The sequence below is a fragment of the Scyliorhinus canicula genome, chromosome 1 (assembly GCF_902713615.1).
Source record: "Scyliorhinus canicula chromosome 1, sScyCan1.1, whole genome shotgun sequence".
NCBI classification, from domain to species: domain Eukaryota; kingdom Metazoa; phylum Chordata; class Chondrichthyes; order Carcharhiniformes; family Scyliorhinidae; genus Scyliorhinus; species Scyliorhinus canicula.
This window is the reverse complement of record NC_052146.1, coordinates 228,140,514-228,165,601: the sequence shown is the minus strand read 5'-3', so window position 1 is coordinate 228,165,601 and position 25,088 is coordinate 228,140,514. Positions and strand designations below refer to the sequence as shown.

At 49.3% G+C, this 25,088-nt stretch overlaps 1 protein-coding gene across 7 annotated transcripts in view; it reads right to left on the bottom strand.

Moving 5' to 3' along the window:
- The window catches only part of pde10a (phosphodiesterase 10A), a 628,597-nt gene that overhangs the window by 222,354 nt on the left and 381,155 nt on the right, over positions 1 to 25,088 (bottom strand). For all 7 annotated transcript variants that reach the window (XM_038808728.1, XM_038808759.1, XM_038808768.1 and 4 more), the window contains 2 exons: positions 14,671 to 14,699; positions 3,646 to 3,766 (listed from right to left, as the gene is read on the bottom strand). In XM_038808728.1, the coding sequence (XP_038664656.1) occupies positions 3,646 to 3,766; positions 14,671 to 14,699 (150 nt within the window). The remainder of the gene's footprint in view (positions 1 to 3,645; positions 3,767 to 14,670; positions 14,700 to 25,088) is intronic.

Here is a 25,088-nt window from a genome sequence, read left to right as displayed (position 1 = left end):
TGGGTGAGTTAGAAGGGAAGTTTGGGCTCCCCCCGTGGAACATGTTTCGGTACGTGCAGGTTAGGGCGTTTACCAGGCGCCAGGTGGAGGGGATCCCTCTGCTGCCCCCACGTGGGGTACGGGACAGGGTGCTCTCGGGGGTGTGGGTTGGAGGGGGGAGGATCTCGGACGTGTACCACGTCATGCAGGAGGTGGATGAGGCCTCGGTGGTGGAGCTGAAAGGTAAATGGGAGGAGGAGCTGGGTGAGGAGATTGAGGAGGGGATGTGGGCGGATGCCCTGGAAAGAGTGAATTCCTCCTCTTCCTGTGCGAGGCTGAGCCTCATACAGTTCAAGGTGCTGCACAGGGCCCACATGACTGGGACGAGGATGAGCAGGTTTTTTGGGGGTGAAGACAGGTGTGCTAGGTGCTCGGGGAGCCCAGCGAACCACGCCCATATGTTCTGGGCATGCCCAGCGCTGGGGGAGTTTTGGAAGGGGGTAGCAAGGACGGTGTCGAGGGTGGTAGGATCCAGGGTCAAGCCAGGCTGGGGACTCACAATTTTTGGGGTTGCATTGGAGCCGGGAGTGCAGGAGGCGAAAGAGGCTGGTGTTCTGGCCTTTGCGTCCCTAGTAGCCCGGCGGAGGATCTTGCTTCAATGGAAGGATGCGAAGCCCCCAAGCGTGGAGGCCTGGATCAATGATATGGCGGGGTTCATTAAATTGGAGAAGGTGAAATTTGCCCTGAGGGGATCAGTACAGGGGTTCTTTAGGCGGTAGCAGCCTTTCCTGGACTTCCTGGCAGAACGGTAGGAAAATATGCCCGCAGCAGCAGCAACCCCGGAGGGGGGGGGGGGTTTGTTTCGGGGAAGGGAGAAATGTGTATATGTGTTTCTTGAATATGCCGGGTGTTTATCTATTTCTCCTTTTTATAGTTACTGGGGTTTTTGAGGTTAGTGTGTTTTTCTTTTTGTTGTTGTTAATATTGTTTTCTTGTTGTTATTTTCTGTTTTTGATAAGTTTTTGAAAATCTCAATAAAAATAATTTAAAAAAAATTAGAGGTAGCTCTTTTAGAACAGAGATGAGGAGAATTTGTTTCTCTTAGAGGGTTGAGTGATTCAGAAGGGGTGGAGGTAGGGGCAGGTCATTGAATTTTTTCAGGCAGAGGTAGATAGATTCTTGTTAGGCAAGGGAATCCACGGTTATCAGGGGTGGATGGGAATGTAGAATTTGAAACACCAACAGATCAGCCATGATCTCACTGAATGGCAGAGCAGGCTCGAGATGCTGAATGGCCTACCTTTTCTCCTATTTTGTATGTTCCCAGATTTTCTATGTCCAACAGAATTTTCCTGCACTGTCGCCATATCCCTTGATGTTTTTATTATGTAGAAATATATCAACCTTAGTCTTGAACATACTTGATGATTGAGCTTCCATGGCCCTCTGGGTAATGAAATGAAATGAAAATCGCTTATTGTCACGAGTAGACTTCAATGAAGTTACTGCGAAAAACCCCTAGTCACCACATTCCGGCACCTGTCCGGGTAGGCTGGGATGGGAATCGAACCGTGCTGCTGGCCTGCTTGGTCTGCTTTAAAAGCCAGCGATTTAGCTGAGTGAGCTAAACCAGGCCCTTAGAGAATTGCTTCGAATGCAATAATATCCTTTCTTAAATAAGAAGACTAAAACTGCACACAGTGCCCCAGATGTGATCTCATCAACTGCAGAAAAACATCTCCACTTCTTTATTTCATCCCTTTACAATAAATTATAACATTCTATTTGCCTTCCTAATCACTTGCACACTAGCTTTTTGTGAGTCATGTACCACTGCAAAAAGTTAGAACAATCCCAGCTTTTACAACCTAGCATTGCAACTAAAATCCCCATCCCGAGAACCATTCTGGTGAATCTCCTCTGCACCCTCTCAAGGACCCGTACATCCTTATAACCTCCTTATTAAACCGAAGATCTTGGCCGGAATTCTCCGGCGATTGGGATTCTCTTTTCCCTCTGGCAGCACACCCCTGCCCGAAGGTTTTCCGGAGCCCTGGGGTGGGTGCAAAGGAAATCCCATTGTCACTCGGCGGGAAGAGAGAATCCTGCCACCAGCGGACCCGGCACCGCTGAGAAACACGGGCATGAGACCCCGAGATCCAGTCCCTTATACACTTTGATAACCACTCTCTCAATATGTCCTACTTCCTTCAAAGATCAATGCTCATGCGTTCTACATACTCAACATTCTCTGTTTTTATTATGTAGAATGCTGATGCTATTTCATAGTTCCAGGATTACAACTTTAATTTTCCAATGGGATTGGAACTAATTGAACTGGGATTCTTTTGGGTACCTTGTAATGGCAATTTCTGAATGGCATTATTGGGGGCCTAGGTTTAGATCTCTGACACATCTGCCTGGATTCCCTGCTGCTCGCCGCCAGTAGCGGGGTCCCCGATGTGGCGGAGAATTGAAAAATCAGGATCGGTGCCGGGCGTTGGTGGACACCAATTCGAACGCGATGCTCCAACCGCCCCCTGCTGGCGCCGGGATCAAGTTTCCCGCCTGCGTGAGGGTCTAAATCAATGTAAATGAGTATTGATGACGCATTTTAATCCATTTAGTGGGCCCAGCACTCTACTCTCCGGCCCTCCGAAATTCTCCGGTCCTCTGGGCTGGGAATTACAACAGGTCTCATCAAGCTTGACCTCACGGTGGGCCAAAGGAGTTGCCCCCAAAGTCTATCAGAAGGCACCTCCCCCCCCTCAATATTAACTGCCTGCCCACTCCTCTAACAGATGTCCCCCCACAAACTCTGCAGAGACCCCAAAAACGGGAGAACCCCCCAAGAGACCCAATTAATAAGGAGAGGATCTCGCCCCAGGAATCCCCTTAAGAGGGAGACCCTTACCAGGGACCTCTTTAATAGAGACCCCCCGGGACTCCCTAACTGAAGGAACCCCCCAAAGACCCTCTATCTAGAGGGCCCCCCCACAGAAACCCTTAAAAAGGACCCCCCGACCCCCCCCCCATAGGGACCAACTAACCAACGGAACCCCCCACAGAGACCACCTACATGTATCTGACAGTTGTGCTGCTGGCTGGGAGGTGTCTTTTAGGGCCGACGGGGGCAAACAGGAGATGGGCCAAGGGGTCGGGGTGTCCTCCCGGGACAGAGGAGTGTGGGCACAGACCGCCATTGCCGCGGCCTGTATGGCAGCCATCTAGCTGCACACTCGCTGACTGCCCACTGTGTCCTGTAAATGTGCAGAGCGCCACTGGCTGTATAGGTGCCCCCATGATTGCCTGTGGACTTCGCTATCGAGCTGCCTGCTCAAAATGACGGCCCAATACTGGGATACCTCGGGAATCCCTCGTACTCCTCGCCATGCATTATTTACATGGCAAGGGATACTGAATTGCTTCCCGATTCATGCTCCCAGGAAGAACATAAATCAGTAGCAATTCTCCTCTGGCGGGAGAACAACCTCCCAAACGGAGAATCTCGCCTATCACCTTGGTTGGAGAAAGTGCATGACAAATAGTGGACAGGATGGGAAAATTAAAATAAAATTCTAATGGATACAAACTTGAATTAAAAAAAGGCTAATCGAATGATTAGATATTTTCTATCTGCAGGATTTCACAAATGTAACACCCTACCTGTTTTTATGATGTTACACAATTCATACAGAAGTAGTTTGTTGTCACTGGTAGGATCCAGCCGCTGTTCTACATTGGAGTTTAATTCATAGACCACTGCTTGCATGTTCGAGTCCAGGTACTAAGTAAATTAGAGAAATAGCATATTATCTTTGAAAATAATAACTTTTCAGCATTTGTAACTTTAAAAATGAATCAAACTAATACCAATTAAGAAATCTTTTATTTGATAATCAACTTGTACTGAGACTTGAACAAACAGTTAAGCCCTGTAAAGTACCAATCACTGTTATGGCTAAAAAGAACATAATTATGTATATCATTCAGCCCCCAAATGTAATGGGCTTCCTTTGGACTCAGCCACTTATAGCAATTTTAGGGGAAATGTTATAAATTTGTTGCAGGTACAACGAGCGGGATTCTCCATCCAGCGACACCTGAATTGTAAATTGGATGCAGGTAATTAAGTGATAGGGGCAAGGACACATATCTGTAAATATTTGTGCACAATAAACACCTGTTTTAACACAGTTACAACCTGCCTCGGTGCTCTGACAGATGGATGTGAGAGGTGGGCTGGTCTGGACTGGCCATAGAGGGGGTGGGTGGGGGGGGGGGGGGGGGGGGGGGGGGGGGGGGGGTCGGGCCCGTTGATGATATGCCAACAGCATATACTGTATGAGAGTTCCGGAGCGCATTCACGTCAATGTCGAGGTGACGGGACTTGCGATTTGGTGTGTAATCGGCGCCGGCCATGATTTCGGCATTGGAACCTCTTCTCCGCCCAATCGTGTTTCCCGATTTTGCCGTCACCCTCGGAGTATCCAGCACATTATCGTTTACGACCATCTCTTTAATTTTTGAAAGATGGAGAAATGAAAAGGGTCATGTAACCTGTTCTGACTTTTGCTGACAGCAAGCCTTGGTTGATAAAGATTAAAAAGGGAAGCAGGTTGTCTTACTGCAAAGGAGTGCATGACATTTGCATCTACAAATAATGATGAGAGCACCTTTGCTGATGGGAGTTAGACTGCTAGTCTCCAAGTCCCAGGGAGGCATTATGAACGTCAGGTTTTATAAATGGTTTACTTTAAACTGTGTATTTACTTCCAAGAGAGGATGAAGTTGGGGTTTGGATGACTATGTGGATACAAGGCTCATGTGATTCATATTACCACAGAAATGGGCTGTTTGAGAGGTGACCAGTTCATAGGATGCTACTGTACGATTGGGTTTTACTAAATATTACTGAATCTCACAGTGTCAGTCTGCAAGAATTAGAGAGAGACAGAGAAAGCAGAGATAGAGGCAACAAGTCTCTATTGTTCAACAGGCAATTGCAGGTTCGAGTTGCATGTAGATTGAAAAGACCAAGGACGTAATTTAACCATCGTGATGCGGTTAAATAGCAAGAAAGGCCTAAATCGAGATATGTGATGAACACGAATCAGTTTTCTATCAAACCAGCCCTCTCCAGATGGCGAGTTCAAGATCCAAATATGACGAGCATATCATTAACCTCAATTTGCATTCATTTCCATCTCATTAGTGAGACTGAAGTCGAATGTAGAAGCCTCCCGGGAATCAACCAGCTCCCCAATGAGAAATCACGCCGGCGACGTTTAGCACTCCTTTTTTAAAAACATGAACGGACTCTGAAGGGAACTGAGGAGCCATTTCCATTTTCGGGCATGTAGCTCAAGGGCACTGGAGCTGTTGCCCTAGTGCTTGGGGAGGGCCCCCTCAGGGTGGTTGGACTGGTCGCACCTAGGCCGGGGTGGGGTGTGGGGTTTTTTGTTTGTGAAGCCTTCAAGCCATCTTTAAATTTTATGGATACCCATCACAGGGCAATTATAGCTGCTGCCTGTCACCCTAACAAAAACTTCCAGCACAGAGTCCTGTTATTGGTATATGCTGACAGTTGCTTTAACTCCCCTTGACTATGAGCAGCCTCGAACTTCACAGCTGAAGGTTATTGCTAGTAAGTAATTGGTGTTGTTAGTTGTGCGAGCACTTCACAACTCAAAGTCACTTCTCGTATGTACATGTGCACTGTCTCAGACGATGATTATTGCATTACATTGCATTTCATTCAATCTGAAGTCTGAACACTTTGCCTGAAATCTCAAAGCGCCATCACCACAGAGGCAGCAGCCAATCAAACACTCAAGAGCTGGGCTTCAGCACTGAGGATATCCTTGTGGCCAAAGGGGGAGTATATAGATCAGGGGCGGGCATCTGAGCACGGTCTCTCTAATGTTCCTAGCAGGGTTCTGGGGTCTAGGAGCTCCTGCTGTGACCGGGGGAGTGTGCAGAGTGAGGTTCTCCAGCACAACTAGCTTGGTGGACGGTACTCTGAGAGAAGGTGGGTCACGTAGGGTGGGCAATGCATGGGGGATCTGAGGGTCCCGGAGTGTGGCACCTGTGCCATATCCTCATGGACTTGGCATCCTGTGGAGGAGGAGAATACCCACTCCAAGTTGGCATGAAGGTTGCCGCAGCCATTAACTTTCATGCAAAAGATTCATTCCAGGACTCGAGCGGGGATTTGTGCGGTATTTCACAAGCTACATACAAGTGCATACATGAGGTCACAGATGCTCTGTATGCCCGGGAAGCTGACCATATTAACTTTGAGCTGGACCAAGCCCACCACGATGCCCGGGCAGCAGGATTCTCTGCCATTGCTGGGATTCCCCAGGTCCAGGCTGTCATTGATGGCATGCATGTTGTCATGCACACACCAGGGAATCTGGGAGTCCCCTTCATAACAGGAAGGGGTTCTACTCCCTGAATGTTCAAATCGTGTGCGACCACCACCTCCGCATCATGTATATTGGTGCACACTTTGCAGGGAGTATGCATGACAGCTACATCCTGAGACTCTTAGTGTCAACCTGGTGCCAACCACCAAGGAGGTGATGGTGGTCTGGTACTTCCGAATCCGCCTCCTGACACCAGTGCCTCTCCAGGGCAGCGGGCAGAATATAGCGGCATGGCAATGCCAGTGACACTGGGAGTCGGCTGGGTCCTCTGGCTCCTGGCGCTCCAGAGGCCTTCGTCAAGGGCATCAAAGGCCACAGGGTGCAAAAAGCAGCAGGCTCCATCCCTGATGTGCATCCTGGGGACACACCTAGACGTAGCAGTAGACTATGGTAGATCACGAAGATTGAAGATCACTGAGTGGGAGACCCCCAACGTCTTCCAGCATGGCGGATTGGCTCTAATGGGTACCTTTGAGATCCTGGCCGATGCGCCAGTGTGGAGGCCAGAGTCCGAGGCAGAGACCCATCTAACGAGGCCCATATGCCACACATGCTGTCATTGAGCGGTGCATCGGACTGCTAAAAACGCGGTTCCGATGCCTGAACCATTCTGCTGGTGCCCTGCAGACACAGAGAGTCATCCGCTTCACAATCTGGATCAGCAGCAGGGCGACAAACTGGAGGAGGAGGAACATGTGGCCTTATCTGAGGAGGAGGAGGACGAGCCAGACCAGGAAGGGATGGTTGGCAATCCCAGAGAGGAGCCGGACGGTTGAGGACAGGGAGCGGCATGGTTCCGTTATGGCCGGAGGACCAGGTAGGCCCTCATCCTCAGCCGCATCTCCAGGATGAGGCGTTGTCTGTCAGCTCACCCCCTCCCCCCACCATTCCCCTCCTTCTCCCATTCCCCATCTTCCCCCAATTCTTCCCTATTCCCAGCATCTCCCCATTCACCTCTTTCCTCCACCCTCCCATTCCCTGACCCACCCACCCACACCACGAACTACTCTGTTCCACCCTCCCAGCGTCAGCCCAGGGTGATGGGCTGTGTCGGCACTGTCAGCGGATCAATATACAAGGCAGCAGAGTGAGGACTACTCACTGTGAAGCACGATCTGGGGCTCTTAGTTTATGCCAGAGTCTGACTCCTGTCTTTCTGCTGACAGCGAGGTCATACCAATAGGCAGAACAGGGTCTGCACGAAGATTAATAGCCATGATGTGGAGCGACATGGAGCCTGAGGAAGGAGCTGCGCTCCGAAAGCTCGTGTTTGAAACAAACCTGTTGGACTTTAACCTGGTGTTGTAAGACTTCTACTATGAAGATTGATATGACAGAGGTTTCACATGTATCAGGTGTAACATGTTTTACTGGTGGACACTGGACATTTCCATTCTCCCTAGCTACCCACCCCCCTCAGTGCCCGCTCAGCGATCTTCAATCTTTGTGATCTGCCGTAATCTACTGCAACATTTAGGTGTGGCCCAGGATGTACATCAGGGATGGAGCCTGCTGCTTTTCACACCCTGTGACCTTTGACGCCCTTGGCAAACATCCTCTGGAGGGCCTGGAGCCAGAGGGCCCAGCCGACTCCCATTGTCACTGGCATTGCCATGCCTCTATATTCTGCCCGCTGCCCTGGAGAGGCACTGGTGTCAGGAGAGGGATTCGGAAGTACTGGAGACCACCATCATCTCCTTGATGGCTGCTGGCACTGGGTTGGCCTCCAGTGCTTCCTCCTCCTTGACGGTGCCCTTAGGGCTCTGGGGATCTCCATTGGACGGAGGGACAGCTGGAATGAGCTCCAGAGTCCTCAGAGTCATCTGGCTCTGCCAGCCCCGGCGGCTCCCCATTGTCTGCACCATGGTGTTGACGCCCTCAGTGGTGGATGCTGTACAATGCCTCGGCAATGTTCACCTGCATCTGGGGCATGTGGGACTTGATGTAGGGGCTCTCATCCCTGGTCATCACAAACTGAGCCATGCCTTGGACACCACCACTCAAGACGCTGACCTCGTGCTGCAGGCTTTCCACTGTGGTCGTCACCCCAGCAGTGTTGGCTTAGGTGCCATGCATTGCCGGCATCATCTCCTGCGCCCGTAGCCTTTGAGACTCCTCCAATCGGCTAAGCAGTCACTGGGATGTAACTGGCATCCCCTCCTGAATCTATCAACGGATTTGCCCTTGAATCTGTATCAACTCTGGGATAACCTTGTCCAGAGGCTCAGCATCTGACTGGGACTTAACTGAGTCCGGGAGTCCAGCAGACCTCCGACTACTGACTCACTTAGCTGTTCACCTAGATCAGGGGTGGGCAAACTTTTCCGTGCAAGGGCCACATTCAGAAATTCACAATTTTAAAGGGCCGCATAGTATATTAAGTAAAATAATTAATATTTAAAATAGCCAAAATAAAAGGTTTTTAAAGGAAAAAAAAGCAATTAATTTTTATTAATTAATATTTTAAAGTAGAAACTTCACATGAAACACATGTTGTGCCGAGCAATGATCACCCTACTCAAGTCAACGTATCCACCCTATACCAGTAACCCAACAGCCCCCCCCCCCCCCATTAACCTTAAAATTAAAAAAAAATTAAAAAAATAAAAAATAATTTATTTTTTTTAATGACTTGATCTTGGTGGGCCGCATAAAGACCTTTGCGGCCCGCGGGCCGTAGTTTGCCCACCCCTGACCTAGATTGTGCCCCAGATGCCTGCCAGTAATCTCGCCCACCAAGGTGTGTGTCTCTGTGCTGGTAGAAGGTGGGGGTGATAATCATGATGCCTCAATGGTGGTCTCCTCAGAACTCTCCTCCGAGCTGTGCTCTTGGATGGTGAGATGGGGAATGACTCCGGATGGCCCGGCCCCATCGGATGGAGGTCCTGTGAGATAATAGACATGTGGTCAGTGAGAGGGAAAGATAATTTTGTCTGACATGAACAACTCACTTGAGACAGATCGACTGAGTGAAGGGGCAGTGCATCCTTACCTCTGTGGTGCAGGCCAACCTCACTGCCGGTGGCTGCTCTCTCCTTGGTCAACCCCGCAATCTCCAGGGCCTGTTCCTCACAGGAGGTGAGGACTCGGATCTCTGGTACTCCACCCAGTGTCTTGACCCTTTTCTGTTTATCAGGGGCTACGTTCTCATGTGAGGACAAAGAGAGGGCACCGTGAGCTGCGTGCTTGATGGATCAGGGGTGTCTATGGCAGGTGGCATGCGTGGGCACTGCAACTGGACATGGAGGGGTTGTGCTGTTGGGTGCTGGGGGTGCTGAGGAGCAAGCATGAAGATTGGATATGGGGAGGGTGTGAGGAGTCAGCCATTGAGGGCTTTCGGAATTTGAGAGGTGGCAGGTGGAACTGATGCAGGAGAGAGGTGGTAACGTACCGTTGCAGCTCAGTGGCTTGGAGGGGAAATCCCAGATGGTGACATTCTCATGTGTTTGCTGCCCTTGTTCTTCTAGATGTTCATGGCCATGGGTTTCAATGGTGCTGTCGAAGGAGCCTTGCAGTGCATCTTGTAGATGATACACACGGCTGCCACTGTGTATTGGTGGTGTAGGGAGTGAATGTTTGCAGATGGGGAGCCAATCAAGCAAGTTGCTTTGTCCTGGATGGTGTCAAGCTTCTTTTCTTGAGTATTTATGAAGCTGCATTCATCCATGCAATGGGGAATATTCCATCATACTCCTGGCTTGTGCCTTGCAGATTGTGGACAGGTTTTGGGGAGTCACAAAGTCCTACTTGCTGTAGGATTCAGATACTGGTAGCCACAGTATTTATATAGCTCGTCCTGTTCAGTTTCTGGTCTGGGTTAACCTCCATGATGTTGATTGTGATGCATTCAACAATGGTAATGGCATTGAATATCAAGGAATGCTGGTCAGATTCTCTCTTGTTGGAGATGGTCACTGCCTGGTATTGTGGCGTGAATGTAACTTGCTATTTGTCAATTCAAGCCTTGATATTGTCTTGATCTTGCTGAATTTGAACACGGACTGCTTCAGTATCCGCGAAGTCGCAAATGTGTAATCATCAGCACACATCTGCGCTTCTGACCTTATGATGGAATGAAGGTCATTGATAAAGCAGCTGAAAGTGTTTTTGCGTGGACACTCTCCTGAGGAACCCCTGCAGTGATGTCCTGGAGCTGAGATGATTGACCTCCAACCACCGGAACCATCTTCCTTTGTGCCAGGTATGACTCCAACAGTGGAGGATTTCCCCGCTACCCATTGACTCCAGTTGTGCGAGGACTCCTTGATGCCATACACAATCAAATATTGCTTTGATATCAAGGGCAGTCACTCTCACCTTACCTCTGGAGTTCAGCTCTTTGTCCATGTTTAAACTAAGGCTATAACGAGGTCAGGAGTTGAGTGAGCTGTCGGACCCCAAACTGAGTGTCAGTGAGCAGGTTATTGCTAAGTAATTGTCACTTGATTGCACAGTTGAGGTCTCCTTCCATTACTTTATTAATGATTGAGAGTAAACTGAGCGGTAATTGGCCAGGTTGGAACTGTCCTGCTTTTTGTAGACATGACATACCGGAACAATTTCCAATTGCCGAATAGATGCCAGTGTTGTAGCTGTACTGGAACAGCTTGGCTAGGGGCACAGCAAATTCTGAAGCACAAGTCTTCATTATTATTGCCGGAATACCGTCAGGGCCCATAGCCTTTGCAGCATCCAATGCCTTCACCATTTCATGATATCACGTGGAGTGAATCAAATTGGCTGAAAACTGGCATTTGTGATGCTGGGGAGCTCTGGAGGAGGCTGAGGTGGAACAGCCACTCGGCACTTGGGGCTGAAAATTGTTGCAAATATTTCAGCCTTATTTTTTGCACTTATGTGCTGGGCTCTTCGTTCATTGAGGTTGGGGATATTTGTGGAACCTTCTCCCCCACTGGGTTGTTTAATTATCCACCACCATTCACAGCTGTATGTGGCAGAATGACAGTGCTTAGATCTAATTTGTTGGTTGTGGAATTGCTTAGCTCTGTCAACGTCTTGCTACTTGTGCTATTTGGCACGCAAGTAATCCAGCGTTGTAGCTTCACCGGGTTGGCACCTCATTTTTAGGTATGCCCGATGCTGCTCTTGGCATGCCCTCATGCATTCTTTCATGAATATGAGTTGATCCCCTGGGTTGGTGACAAAGGTAGATATGAGGGGTATGCTGGGCCATGAGCTTACAGATTGTGGTTTTTTACAATGCTGTTCATGCTGATGGCACACAGCACCTCATAGTTTCCCACAAGGACTGTGTATTGGTCGCTGTTACCAATACAGACATGGACAGATGCATCGGTGATGGGCAGGTTGGTGAGGATGAGGTCAACTATGTGTTTCCCCAGTGTTGGTTCCTGCAGGCCCAGTCTAGCAGCTATGACTGTGATAGCCCACACAGGGCCTACAGGGTGGGAATGGTTATCTTCCACTTAGTCTTTGTGGAGTACAAACTCCCCCACTAAGGTCTATTAACATTTGTATGAAAGATTGGCCAGTAAGGCACCGGCCAGTGAGTAACCCAGTAGGTATTTAGCAGGCTGTGTATATATGATGTTGTAAATAACACTTTGCTTCTTTACTTTCCTCAGTGTGGGCTCCCCATTTATAGGATTTGGCCAGCTCAGTCTGTGGTGGTATGACTGAGCCACTATTGGTGATGGACATTGATGTCTCCCCGCCCAGAGTACATTCTGCACCCTTGTCATTCTTAGTACTGCCTCCAAGTGATGTTCAACATAGAGGAGTACTGGGGACGCTGCATGGTAACCAGCAGGAGGCTTCTTTGCCAATGTGTGACCTGATTCCGTGAGACTTTATGGGTTCCGGAGTTGATGCTGAGGATTCCAGGTTAACTCCCTCCCGACTACATACCACTACGCTGCTACTTCTGCTGGGTCCATCCGATGGGAGAGGATATACCCAGGGATGTTGATGGTGATGTCTGAGACATTGTCTGTAAGGTGTGATTTTGTGAGTATTGATATGTCAGGCTGTTGCTTGGCTAGTCTGTGTGGCAGCTCTCCCACTTTTGACAAAAACTCCAAACGTTAGTGAGGAGGGTCGACAAGGCTGAGTTTGCCATTGTCGTTTGCAGTGGCTTGGCCAACGGCAGTGGTCCATCTGGTTTCAATCTTTAGCAGCTTCCCAGCGGTTTAGTACAACTGAGTGACATGCTCGGCCTTTTCAGAGGGTATTTAAAAGTCAACCAAATTGCTGGTGGTCACAAGTAGACCTCAGGTAAGGGTGGGTTTTGCTGGGGGAGGGGGGTCAGTCATTTTACAAATTAAATAGGAGATTCTTTCCATAGTATAAATTGTCTACTGAAATAGGGGTGCATTCTCCATTCCTCTACACCATTATCGAGTTTCCTGATTGGGCATAAAATGGAGCGTCAGCCGATAAAAGGGATCGGTGCCGGACGCCAAATCTGTTTCGATGCTCTGGTCCCCTACCAGCAGTGAGCTACAAGCCCCACGTGGTCGGGAGGATGCAAATCACAGATTTCCATCTGATTTATGGGCTGGAAGCCCAAGTCTCCAGCCCCACAATATGCACTGACTCCCACAGTGGGAAATCCTCCTGGTGGGATTTGGTGCAAGTTTTCCCAAGCATAACCCTGATGTAGTAGACCCCACAATAGGTCAAACTGGGTCAGTGCCCCTAAAGTCCATCAGAAGGCCCCCCTCCACAACGAGAATCCTGCCCTTCCCCGCCTGACCACCCTCCCACCGATCTACCCAGGCCCCCATCAGAGACTTCCTACAGAGATCCCTTCAGTGACCACCATCAGATACCTCCCCAATAAAGACCCCCATCGGTCACCTCTGCTTGAAAGCTGAAGCAGTCCAGGCAATAGAGTGAAAAATCACTGCACCATTTCCTACCCTTCTCTAACATCTGCTGCCTCAGTCCAAAGTGTTTAAAGCAGCAGCTGTTACAGTGTTAGAGGCTTCCTCAAAAGCCAAGGCATCTAACTTTCCCTTCAAACTTGAATACATCTCAAGGTCCCTGCTTTGATGCTAACTACAGTGCTTATAAATACTCTTGATATGATTGACAGTTCCTCACTACATCAAATAGCTTTAACAGTTTTGACAGATTTGTTGCTTCCTGGATAGCTTTACCAGCTCCTTAACAGTTCCTTGACAGCTGGACAGCTCCTTGAAAGCTGGAAAGTTTCTTGATAGTTCCTTTACAGCCAGAAAGTTGATTGACAGCTTGACATTTCCAAGGTTTTGTGCATAAAATGAGCATAATCCTGTTCACTTTTGACAATCCTAAAGCTGTCCCAGGGCCTTATTCAAAGGTATATTCTTTACTATTTCAAAGGGGCACCCTGGCGATCTAAACGCACCCACCAAGGTCAGGCCTCCTCTTACCTGTTCTAGTTTTCAAATTCTTGATTCCACACTTCTTTTCTTCCAAAATCCCACTTCAGTGGAGGCAGCTGGTGATTTAAATGGCTGACTGCCTCCATAAACCATGCATGTGCAAATGGCAAATACCAGTCTGACTCCAGTCCTACCCCAGCTAAGATGGGAAATGCCGGGTTCGGGGGCAGGGCTTTACAAATTTTGGCAACGTCTGAGACTTTTTCCACAAAAGAGAGCCTCTCTATCATGGCAAAAATCCAGGCCTGATTTTCAGTATTTCTTATGTGGTAAATGCTGATTTCTGCGCACGAGAATACTTAAAGTGTGTTTTTGATGTTTGATGTTTTTGATGTTTCTGGGCCAACTCTTGGGAGGTCGTAGGTCATGCAGTTTAACATAACATTGAATAAGAATGCGTCATACATTTCTAATCAATTTTCAAAGTTGGATTAAGGAAAAATGCACAGACAGTTTGAAAAGAAATATTGCAACTAGTAGATACCTTTTAGTTAACATTACACAGAAATGGAAACGCCCCTGGAGTCTTGCAATTACTTTGGATAATTAGGAATTTCAAGAGTTATCACTTGGGGTTGATGAATGATATAAACATGTACGCCTGTTCTTTTAATACATATTTCAAGGCCATGAGCTTGACGTAAAATGCCTTCAGTATTTCACAGAGATAGCTTATATTGTTTCCACTCGGGACTCTGCAGTGTTCCCAGGTGTGGTAACTGCAAAGTCTCACACAAAATGTTCCTTCTGTGGCATTGCTGTTTTGAATTTTCTCAGACATACTGTCACATATTCAAGTAATTACAACTTATCCCAGTGGTAAAGCATTGTAACATTGTTGTTGTACTTACCCTATTAATGTTCTTAAAATTGGCTTTATCTATGAAGAGACAAACAAAGAATTAGATATGAAAGGAAATTGAGTTAAAAAAGCAGGAAAAAAATGTTAGTAGCTGTTTCTGAGGCAATTTGTTGCCGTCTCCTAGAATCATAGAGTAGTTACAGTACAGAAGGAGTCCGCTCATCACGTCAGTGCTAGCCCTCTGCTGTTTACAGGTGCTTGATGTGCAAAACTAGCTGCCACATTTCCTACAGTGCAGCAGTGATCACACTTTACAAAGTGGCTGTGAAGTGCTTTGGGACTTCTGGTTGTCCTGAAAAGCGCTATCAACACGCAAGTTTTTCTTTTATTCACTGGCTGGCTTTCTGTAAATTTCAATTTTATTGTGCTGTAAGAAACGATGTGGAGAGACTCGGATCTCAAAATTACCAGAGAACTTGGAAAGGGTGTGGCTGGGGCTTGGGGGGGGGGGGGGGTGGTAATGGTGTGGCAGGAACAATTGGGGTTGGAATTGGGGGTCACAATTTCTTAAACTCAAAAACCTCTCTTAATTGTCTGATTGTTTCTTAATTGTCTCTTCTCCACTACTTTGGAAGCCACATCGCTTGGAACATTTCAACAGTTAAAAGCAAAATCAGGAATATACCAAAGGAAGTTGGATTATTGTGATCATTTTAAAATTTACTTCAATACTTCAATCTTGCGTTCCTATTCACACTGAAACTTGTACTTTTGCTTTCTTCGGAGTTCCCCAAACTCCATTGAGGTAGTAAATGGAGCAATCCTCCATAATGCAGGCTGTGTCCAGACCTGTAAAAATTATTTATTTCATCCAACACATGCTGCCTTTCCAGCTCTATACATAGCCCATTGTACCCCTCACCCGTCTCTGCTTTCTTTTGTTGTGTGTGTGTTGGACGGGGGGGGGGGGGGGGGGGGGGGGGCTATTTCTCAGCCATCCTTGTCAAACCCCCGCCACAGAGAATGGATTCAATGGGAAACCTTATTGACAATGGCGGAACAGGAAGATCCCGCCGTTGGCCAACAGCAGCGGCCTCCTGCTACCGAGAACACGCCGTGGGGGACATGGAAAATTCCAATCCCCAATTGTTCCTGCCGCACCATCACCCCCCCCATTTCCAAGTTCTGTGGTTATTTTCTTGTTCCTCTTTGTCACCTGAGTAGACCAATGTTATCGCTGTGTCCTGGGAGTGAACTGAGGCCATCTTAAAAAAACCTTTAGAGTACAAACTATACGTTCAACAAAGGCAGTTAGCAATTCAAGCATTCAAACTCATTATCCAGGTCAAAGCCAAAAAACATACATATTATACAATTCTCAAGGAGAAAGGGTGGGTGTCCAACAATAACCTCCTTGGCACTAAGCATGTAACCATGTTTAAGATATTTAAAGGTAAGTAGCACATCAGGTTATATATTTACTAAGTCAAGTTTAATTTCTACTGACAAGCTCCAGCTACCTATATCCACAGACCCAAGATCATTCAGTATAATAAAGTAATCACAATTTCTTAAACTAGAAGACATCAATTCTCCACTACTTTGGAAGACACTTCGCTTGACATCCTTCAATGGCCCCACAGATGTTTCTGAACACAGGCATCCCTTTGTCATGCCTCTGAAGCTCAGCACCCTATCCAGGTTTGTAGTATTCCACTATTGCTCTGGAAAATTATTATTATTATTATTATTAAAGCTTTTCTTCAGGTAGAGGAGCTGCCTTTGGTTTATTTATCAGGGATTCTAAAAGACAAGCTAATTGAATTGGCAAGTGAATAAAAAATAGAGACGTCAACTAAAGCTAAGACGGCAGAGATATATGATATATTGGCTGAGTGCTTGGGTCTGTTAGAAACACAGGAAAACACGTGAGCAAGTAGCCCAAGTAGTGAGGCATCAAAGACATTTTCTGGTGGAGAAACTGAGCTGGCGAGAATTCGGTTGCAGCTCAAGAATGAGAGGGAGTTTTTAAAAACGGGAAAAGAAATAGAGATGCAGCAAAAGGAAAGAGAATTGGAGATGTGGCAAAAAGAAAGAGTTTTTCAAATTGAAATGAGGACGTTGGAATTAGAGAGAGAAGGAAAAGCAAAAGAGAGTTCCAGTTTAAGGCACTGGAAATTAAAAGAGAGCAGCCAGGAGCTAGAGGGGAGCTTAATCTTAGTACAGAACCCAGTGGTGATATGTTCAAATTTATACAAGCCCTCCCAAACTTTGAAGAAAAGGAAGTAGAGTAATATTTTACAGCATTTGAGAAAATAGCAACCCAAATGGACTGGCCGAAAGAAAAGTGGATATTACCCATGCAAAGTAAATTGACCGAGCGGGCACAGGAAGGTTATGCTCCCCGTCAGAGGAGGGGGTTTAAGGATTATCACGAGGTAAAAAAGGTTATTCTGGGTGCATATGAATTAGTTCCTGAGGCACATAGGCTAAAGTTTCAGAATTGAAGGAAACAGCCGAGACAGAATAATACTGAATTTGAAAGGGTTAAACAGAACAATTTTTAAAAGTATATTTTTATTCAAAAATGTTGTCCATTATAGCAAGGTAAAACAAAACAATAACATACAGCAAACACAATTTCAAAATAAACCCACCCACATCTAATACTCCTCCAACCCCAACCTCCCCTAAACAAACATAACCATACTCCCCCTAGCAACTGACAGTAACCAACTCCCTGAAAAATGAAATGAAAGATTGCCACCTCGAGTAGAACCCTCCCATTGACCCCTTCATGGTGTACTTGACCTTCTCAAGATACAAAAATTCTATTAGATCACTCAGCCAGGCCGAAGCACTGGGCGGTACCGGGGAACTCGCCTCCGGACTATCAATGAGGTGAAGTTGAGGACATCCGCCTTCACTCCTGTCTGCAATTCCGACGAGTCCGATACACCAAAATTAACCACCAACAGGAATGGCTCCAGCCGAATGCCCAGAATCCACAACATGGTGCTGAAAAAGGAGACCCAGAAGCTCACAGGTTTAGGCAAGACCGGTGTATGATTCACCGGTCCCCTAGCAATAAGTTTGCAGCTATCCACCACCCCAGAGAAGAAACCACTCCTCCGCACCCTGGCCATGAGCCACCTTGAACTGAATCAAGCTGAGCCGAGTACAAGAGGAAATGGAATTGACCCTGTGAAGAGCCTCACTCCACACCTCCCCATCAAAAGCCAGACCCAGTTCACCCTCGCACTTCCTCTTTTACTTCCTCTAACGAAGCCTGCTCCGACGACCTGGTCCGACCACAGATATCTGAAATCCTCCCCTCACGCAACTTGGCCAGAGACAGGACTGTCACCAAGAGTGAGGGCGATAGTGCCAGGGAAAATTAAGGAATCTCCGTGCACAGAAAATGGCAAACCTGCAAATACCGAAATACATTAGATCTCAGAAGCTGCAACTTCTCCAATAACCCCTCCATCCCGGCGAACTTCCCTTCAATAAACATGTCCTCAAAACTCTCCAATCCCTCCCTCCCCATGCCTTGAATGGCGGGTCAAATGGTTGGGTGGCATGACTGCACAGTGGTTAGCACTATTGCTTCACAGTACCAGGGACCCAGGCTCGATTACCAGCTTACGTCACTGTCTGTGCGAAGTCTACACGTTCTCCCTGTGTCTTCGTGGGTCTCCTTCTGGTGCTCCGGTTTCCTCCCACAAGTCCCAAAAGGCGTGCTGTTCGGTGAATTAGGCATTCTGAATTCTCCTGCCGTGTACCCGAACAGGCGCCGGAATGTGGCGAGTAGGGGATTTTCACAGTAACTTCATTGCAGTGTTAATGTAATCCTACTTGTGACACTAATAAAGATTATTATTATTATTATTAATTTGCAAATAGGAATCAACATTGACATGGAGCCTGTTATATTACCTTAGGTAATATATAAATTATTCTTTGAACCAACTAAGTTGATGAAATGAACAATAGTCTTCTTGTAAAGATGAACTAATTTATTGAGTAATATAAATAATATTTGTGATTGCTTTGTACTTAATACTCAACTAGTAAAAGAAATAAAATACAGTAAAGGTAACTAACTATACAATGTAATAATGAAATAAATTATAATTTCTCTCACTCTAGCTATTCTGCGTCTTATCTGTTCACTCTCCTGAAGCGCACACTCTCAGAGAGGGAAAGTCTTTATTATATCATCTGATGGTGAGACATCTAGTGTTGAATTGACTGTACTAGTTTTACATACATTGATCATGTTGATAAAAAGATATCACTACAGAGCCCAGTTTAAAATGCTGCCCAAACTGCTTCCAAATCCTCAGAGGCCATCACCACCAAGTTTGAGGTACATTTCGCAGAGGAAAATGCAGCGCCCTTAAACTCGAACCTCTGCGTTTCCCCCCCACCCCCATACCTTTTAAATATTTGCAGCCCAGTAATTAAATAACAATTTAGATAGCACCAAGGCGCCCAATTGCCTCTCTCTCTCCCTGTAGAAATATCCCACGAATCGGTGGGGTCTTGCCTGCCCAAATAAAGGAGGAGATTATTTTGTTAATCCTTCCAAAGAAAGATTTGGGGAGAAAGACATGGAGACACTGAAACAAAAACAAAAATCTCGGGATGACACTTCTTTTTTGCAATTTGCACCCTGTCCACCAAGGTCAGAGGGAGGTGATTCCATTTCTTCAAGTCAGCCTTAACCCCATTCAGATCTACAGAAGCAGACTATCCGCATATAAAGAAACCCTACGCTCCCTCCCCTCCTATTCGATCCCCTTCCACCCAGTGGATAACCTCAATGCGATGGCCAGAGGCTTCATTGCCAAGGAGACAATGGACAACCCTGCCTGCACCCCTGTTCAATTGGAAGTAACCCAAATTCAGGAAATTCGTAAGCACACTGTACAAAAGCCTAATCTATAATATAAATTTTGGCCCAAAACTAAACCTCCCAAGGATTTCAAATAGGTACTCCCACTCAACCCTATCAAACACTTTTTCAGCTTCCACTGAGATAATCACCTCTGGCTTGGGCACTCAAGAGGGGGAGAGAACAACATTTAACAATCGCTGTATGTTGGCCGGTACTGTCAGCCCTTAACAAAATCAGTCTGCTCCTCTGAAATCATCCTTGGAAGGCAGGGTTCCAAATGCATTTGCCAACACCTTCGCCAACAGTTTACATCAGCGTTCAACAACAAAAGTGGTCGGTGCGACGCACACTCCATAGGATACCTGTCCTCCTTCAGGAAAATCAATGCCTGCACCAGAGTGGCCAGCAACAGCCCCCTGCACAAGGAATCTTTGAACATATGCAGCAACTGTGGGTTAAACTGACCTGCAAACATTTTATAGAATTTGATAAGGAACCCATCTGGTTACCCGACTGCATTAATTCGATACACTTCATACCCCGATCCCATCATTGACTCCAACTTCTCTGCTCCACCACCAGGAAAGATAACCCATCCAGAAACTGGGAGCGGTATGCTCCATCGCCAATGCCAAAACCGTCAAATATGATTGGGCAGGAAATCGGTCGTGAAGCCAAAACTCCGGATCCTCGACAGCGGCGTCAATGCGTTCTACTCCACATGTGCAGTAAATGCCACTTGCATATCATTGGCGGGCCTGACCTGGTATTCTCCGGGGCATGCAAGATGCTCTGCCTCCAGGAATTACCGATGGCGTGTTTCACTTGTGGTTTCAAAAATCGAGGTAGGAGGAGGTAGGACATGCAGAGGCACGACCGTGGGCTTCTGGTCCTGCCACTGTCAGGGCTGGCTGAGGGGTGAGTGATGGCTACCAGGCCCGGGGTCGGGGGCAGTGGGGCGTGACCAGGGGATGGGCTGTGGGGTTGGGGTGACCCCCCATGGGTGTGGGGGGTACAAATACGGAGGGTCATTGCCATGGCCTGCAAGGCAGCCATCTTGTTGTGCACCCTACTGTCCCCTCTCCATAGTCCAGGGCTGTGCAGAGTGTCGTTGGCTGTATGGGTGCACCCACCCCACCACCCGTGCAGTCCACTCCCCCCCCCCAACCCCCACAAACCACCCTCCCCACCCTCCAACTCCCCCCTCCCCCAACTGTGGTGAACCACTGTGCACCTGTATTAGGGGATGTACGGTAGGACCTGCACTACAGGTTCGCCGGTAGCCCCTGCCGGCTAGCTCCGCCCATAAGGAGCAGTATAAATATGCGTGCCCTCCTCCTGATCAGCAATTTCGCCAGTTGCAGTAGGAGGCCACGCATCTGACTGTAATAAAGCCACAGTTGTACCAATCTGAGTCTTTCGTGCAATTGATCGTGCATCAATTTATTGCAGTCAGATTTTTCTACATTATGGACATCAGGATCAAACCAGATCGCCTGCAGCTGGATCCGCACTCACCAGATGCCAGAAAAGGCTTTAATCACTGGCTGGCTTGTTTTGAGGCATACATCAACGCTGCGACCCCCACGCCGACAGAAGCTCAGAAGATCCAAGTTCGATAATCCAGGTTGAGCTCCAGTGTGTTCCCGTTGATCCAGGACGCCCCAAGTTACGCGGAAGCAATGACACTCCTAAAAGAGAATTACGCTCAGAAGACAATCACACTCTTCGCAAGGCATGTACTCGCCACTCGCGTACAACTACCTGGCGAATCGATCGAAGACTTCTGGCGGGCTCTTATCCCACTCGTACGGGACTGTGACTGTCAGGCCATCACGACCACTGAACATTCCAATCTCCTCGTGCGTGACGTATTTGTAACGGGGATTGCGTCGGACCCCATCCGACAACGACTGCTGGAAGGGGCCACGCTTAACCTAACGGAGACGAAAACCTTAGCGTTCTCCATGACGCTCGCCTACCCCGCTCGCAACGCGGCCCACCCCTCCTGCCCCTCGCAAACGACCCCCCCCGGCTAGGGCCCCTCCTAATCAATATGCCTGCGCCGCCCACCACGCCACGCACCCTGGGGGTCCCCACTGCTACTTCTGCGGCCAGCAGAAGCACCCCCGCCAACGCTGCCCAGCCCGCACCGCCACTTGCAAATCCTGCGGTAAAAAGCGCCACTTTGCAGCTGTGTGCCAGGCCCGCGCAGTCGCTGCTATCGCGCCCGCAATTGCCCCCTCCCCCCTGCCGAACGCACAATGGGTGCCGCCATCTTCTCCTCCCAGGCCACGTGCGACCACTGGGCGCCACCATCTTCTCCCCCCAGGTCCACGTGCGGCCCATGGGCAGTGCCATCTTGCCCCGCCCCCACAACGTGCGCACCATGGGCGCCGCCATCTTGCCCCGCCTCTCAACGTGCGCTCCATAGACGACGGCATGTTGTTCCCAACAGGTCCTACGGACGCCGCCGTTTTGTCTCCCCGATGGGAGTGGAACGCTGGATCCGGGTCGTCGACGCTCCCCATCTGAATCCTCAGACGACTACCCACAGCTCGCCTCGATGACACTGGACCAGTCCCTTCCTCACAACCTGGCCACCGCTTCGACGATAGCGAAAATCAACGGCCACGTGACCTCTTGCCTGCTGGTCTCCGGAAGCACCGAAAGCTTCATCCACCCGGACACGGTAAGGCGCTGCTCCCTCGCGGTCCACCCCGCCAACCAACGGATCTCCCTGGCCTCCGGATCCCACTCTTTCTCGATTCGAGGGTTCTGTGTGGTCAATTGCACTGTCCAGGGCGTAGAATTCACCGGTTTCCGTCTCTACGTCCTCCCGAACCTCTGCGCTGCACTATTGCTGGGTCTGGATTTTCACTGTAATCTCCAGAGCCTCACCCTCAAATTCGGCGGGCCCCTACCTCCACTCACCATTTGCGGCCTCACGACCCTCAAGGTTGAACCCCCCCCTCCCTCTTTGCCAATCTAACTGCGGATTGCAAGCCCGTCGCCACCAGGAGCAGACGGTACAGCACCCAGGACAAGGCCTTCATCAGGTCCGAGGTCCAGCGGCTGCTTCGGGAGGATATTATCGAGGCCAGCAATAGCCCCTGGAGAGCCCAAGTGGTAGTGGTTAAAACTGGGGAGAAACACAGAATGGTCATGGACTACAGCCAGACCATTAATCGGTACACGCAGCTTGACGCGTACCCCCTCCCTCGCATATCTGATATGGTCAATCAGATTGCACAGTACCGGGTCTTCTCAACAATTGACCTGAAATCCGCCTACCACCAGCTACCCATCCGTAAATTGGACCGTCCATACACTGCCTTCGAGGCGGACGGTCGGCTCTATCAATTTCTTAGAGTTCCCTTCGGCGTCACTAATGGGGTCTCGGTCTTCCAAAGGGAGATGGACCGAATGGTCAACCGGTACGGTCTGTGGGCCACGTTTCCGTACCTGGACAACGTCACCATCTGCGGCCATGACCAGCAGGACCACGCCGCCAACCTCTCTAAATTTCTCCGCACCGCCACTCTCCTCAATCTTACAGACAAGAAGAAGCGTGTGTTCCGCACGACCCGTCCAGCCATCCTCGGCTATGTAGTCCAAAACGGACTCCTGGGGCCCGATCCCGACCGCATGCGCCCCCTCATGGAGCTCCCCCTCCCCCACTGCCCCAAGGCCCTCAAACGCTGCCTTGGGTTCTTCTCCTACTACGCCCAGTGGGTCCCAAACTACGCGGACAAGGCCCGCCCACTCATACAGTCCACTCAATTTCCCCTCATGGCTGAGGCACAACATGCATTCGCCCGTGTTAGAGCAGACATAGCCAAGGCCGGGATGTACGCAGTAGACGAGACGCTGCCCTTTCACGTAGAAAGTGACGCTTCAGATGCTGCCACTCTAAACCAGGCAGGCAGACCCGTGGCATTCTTTTCTCGCACCCTTCATGCCTCTGAAATTCGGCACTCATCCGTTAAAAGAGGCCCAGGCTATCGTTGAAGCTGTGCGGCATTGGAGGCATTACCTGGCCAGCAGGAGATTCACTCTCCTCACTGACCAACGGTCGGTAGCTTTCATGTTCAACAACACGCAGCGGGGTAAGATCAAAAATGATAAAATCTTGCGGTGGAGAATCGAGCTCTCCACCTACAATTACGAGATTTTGTATCGCCCCGGCAAGCTCAACGGGCCCCCAGACGCCCTCTCCCGAGGTACATGTGCCAGCGCACAAGTAGACCAACGCCCGGCCCTGCACGACAGCCTTTGTCACCCGGGGGTCACTCGATTATACCACCTCGTCAAAGCCCGCAATCTGCCCGACTCCATCGAGGAAGTACGGACAGTCACCAAAGACTGCCAGGTCTGTGCGGAGTGCAAGCCGCACTTCTACCGGCCGGACCGCGCGTGCCTGGTGAAAGCGTCCCGCCCCTTTGAACGCCTCAGCATGGATTTCAAAGGGCTCCTCCCCTCCACCGACCGCAACACATATCCTCAATGTGGTCGATGAATTCTCCAGGTTCCCCTTCGCCATCCCATGCCCCGATATGACTTCTGCCTTCGTCATCAAAGCCCTCAACATCATCTTCGCTCTGTTCTGTTTTCCCGACTACATCCACAGTGACAGAGGATCCTCATTCATGAGTGATGAGCTGCATCAGTTCCTGCTCAGCAGGGGTATCACCTCCAGCAGGACGACCAGCTACAACCCCCGGGGAAATGGGCAGGTAGAGAGGGAGAACGGGACAGTATGGAGGGCCATCCAGTTGGCCCTACGGTCCAGGAACCTCCCAGCCGCTCGCTGACAGGAGGTCCTCCCTGATGCACTACACTCCATACGGTCTCTACTGTGCACCGCAACAAATAACACACCCCATGAACGTGTTTTTACCTTCCCCAGGAAGTCCACATCCGGGGTGTCGCTCCCGACTTGGCTCGCAGCTCCAGGACCGGTCCTTCTACGTAGGCATGTCCTACTCCACAAGGCGGACCCCTTGGTGGACAGGGTACACTTGCACCACGCCAACCCCCACATGCCTATGTGGAGTTCCCCGACGGCCACCGGGATACGGTCTCACTCAGGGACCTGTCTCCCTCAGGTTCCACTCCCACACACTTCCCCACCCACGCGCCACCCTCCCCTCCGCCCGGCGCTCCCAACATTAGCCCCACCAGGACCATCCCTCCTTCCCCTGCCCACGCTGGAGGACGAGGAAGATTTCGGCATGCTCCCGGAGTCATCCGACTACTGGCCAGCACCAACACCGCCAGCACCGACGTCGGCGACGCCAGCACCGTCGCCGCCGCCACCGTTACGTCGCTCCCAGTGAACTGTCAAACCACCGGACCGACTTAACCTTGACGGGCACCGGACTACCAAAATGGACATATTTCTTTCACCTCCCCACTGTAAATTATTTGTAAATCTGTATATAGTTCCACGCCACCCCCGCCGGACTCATTTTTAACAGGGGGTGAATGTGGTGATCCACTGTGCACCTGTGTTAGGGGATGTACGGTAGGACCTGCACTACAGGTTCGCCGGTAGCCCCTGC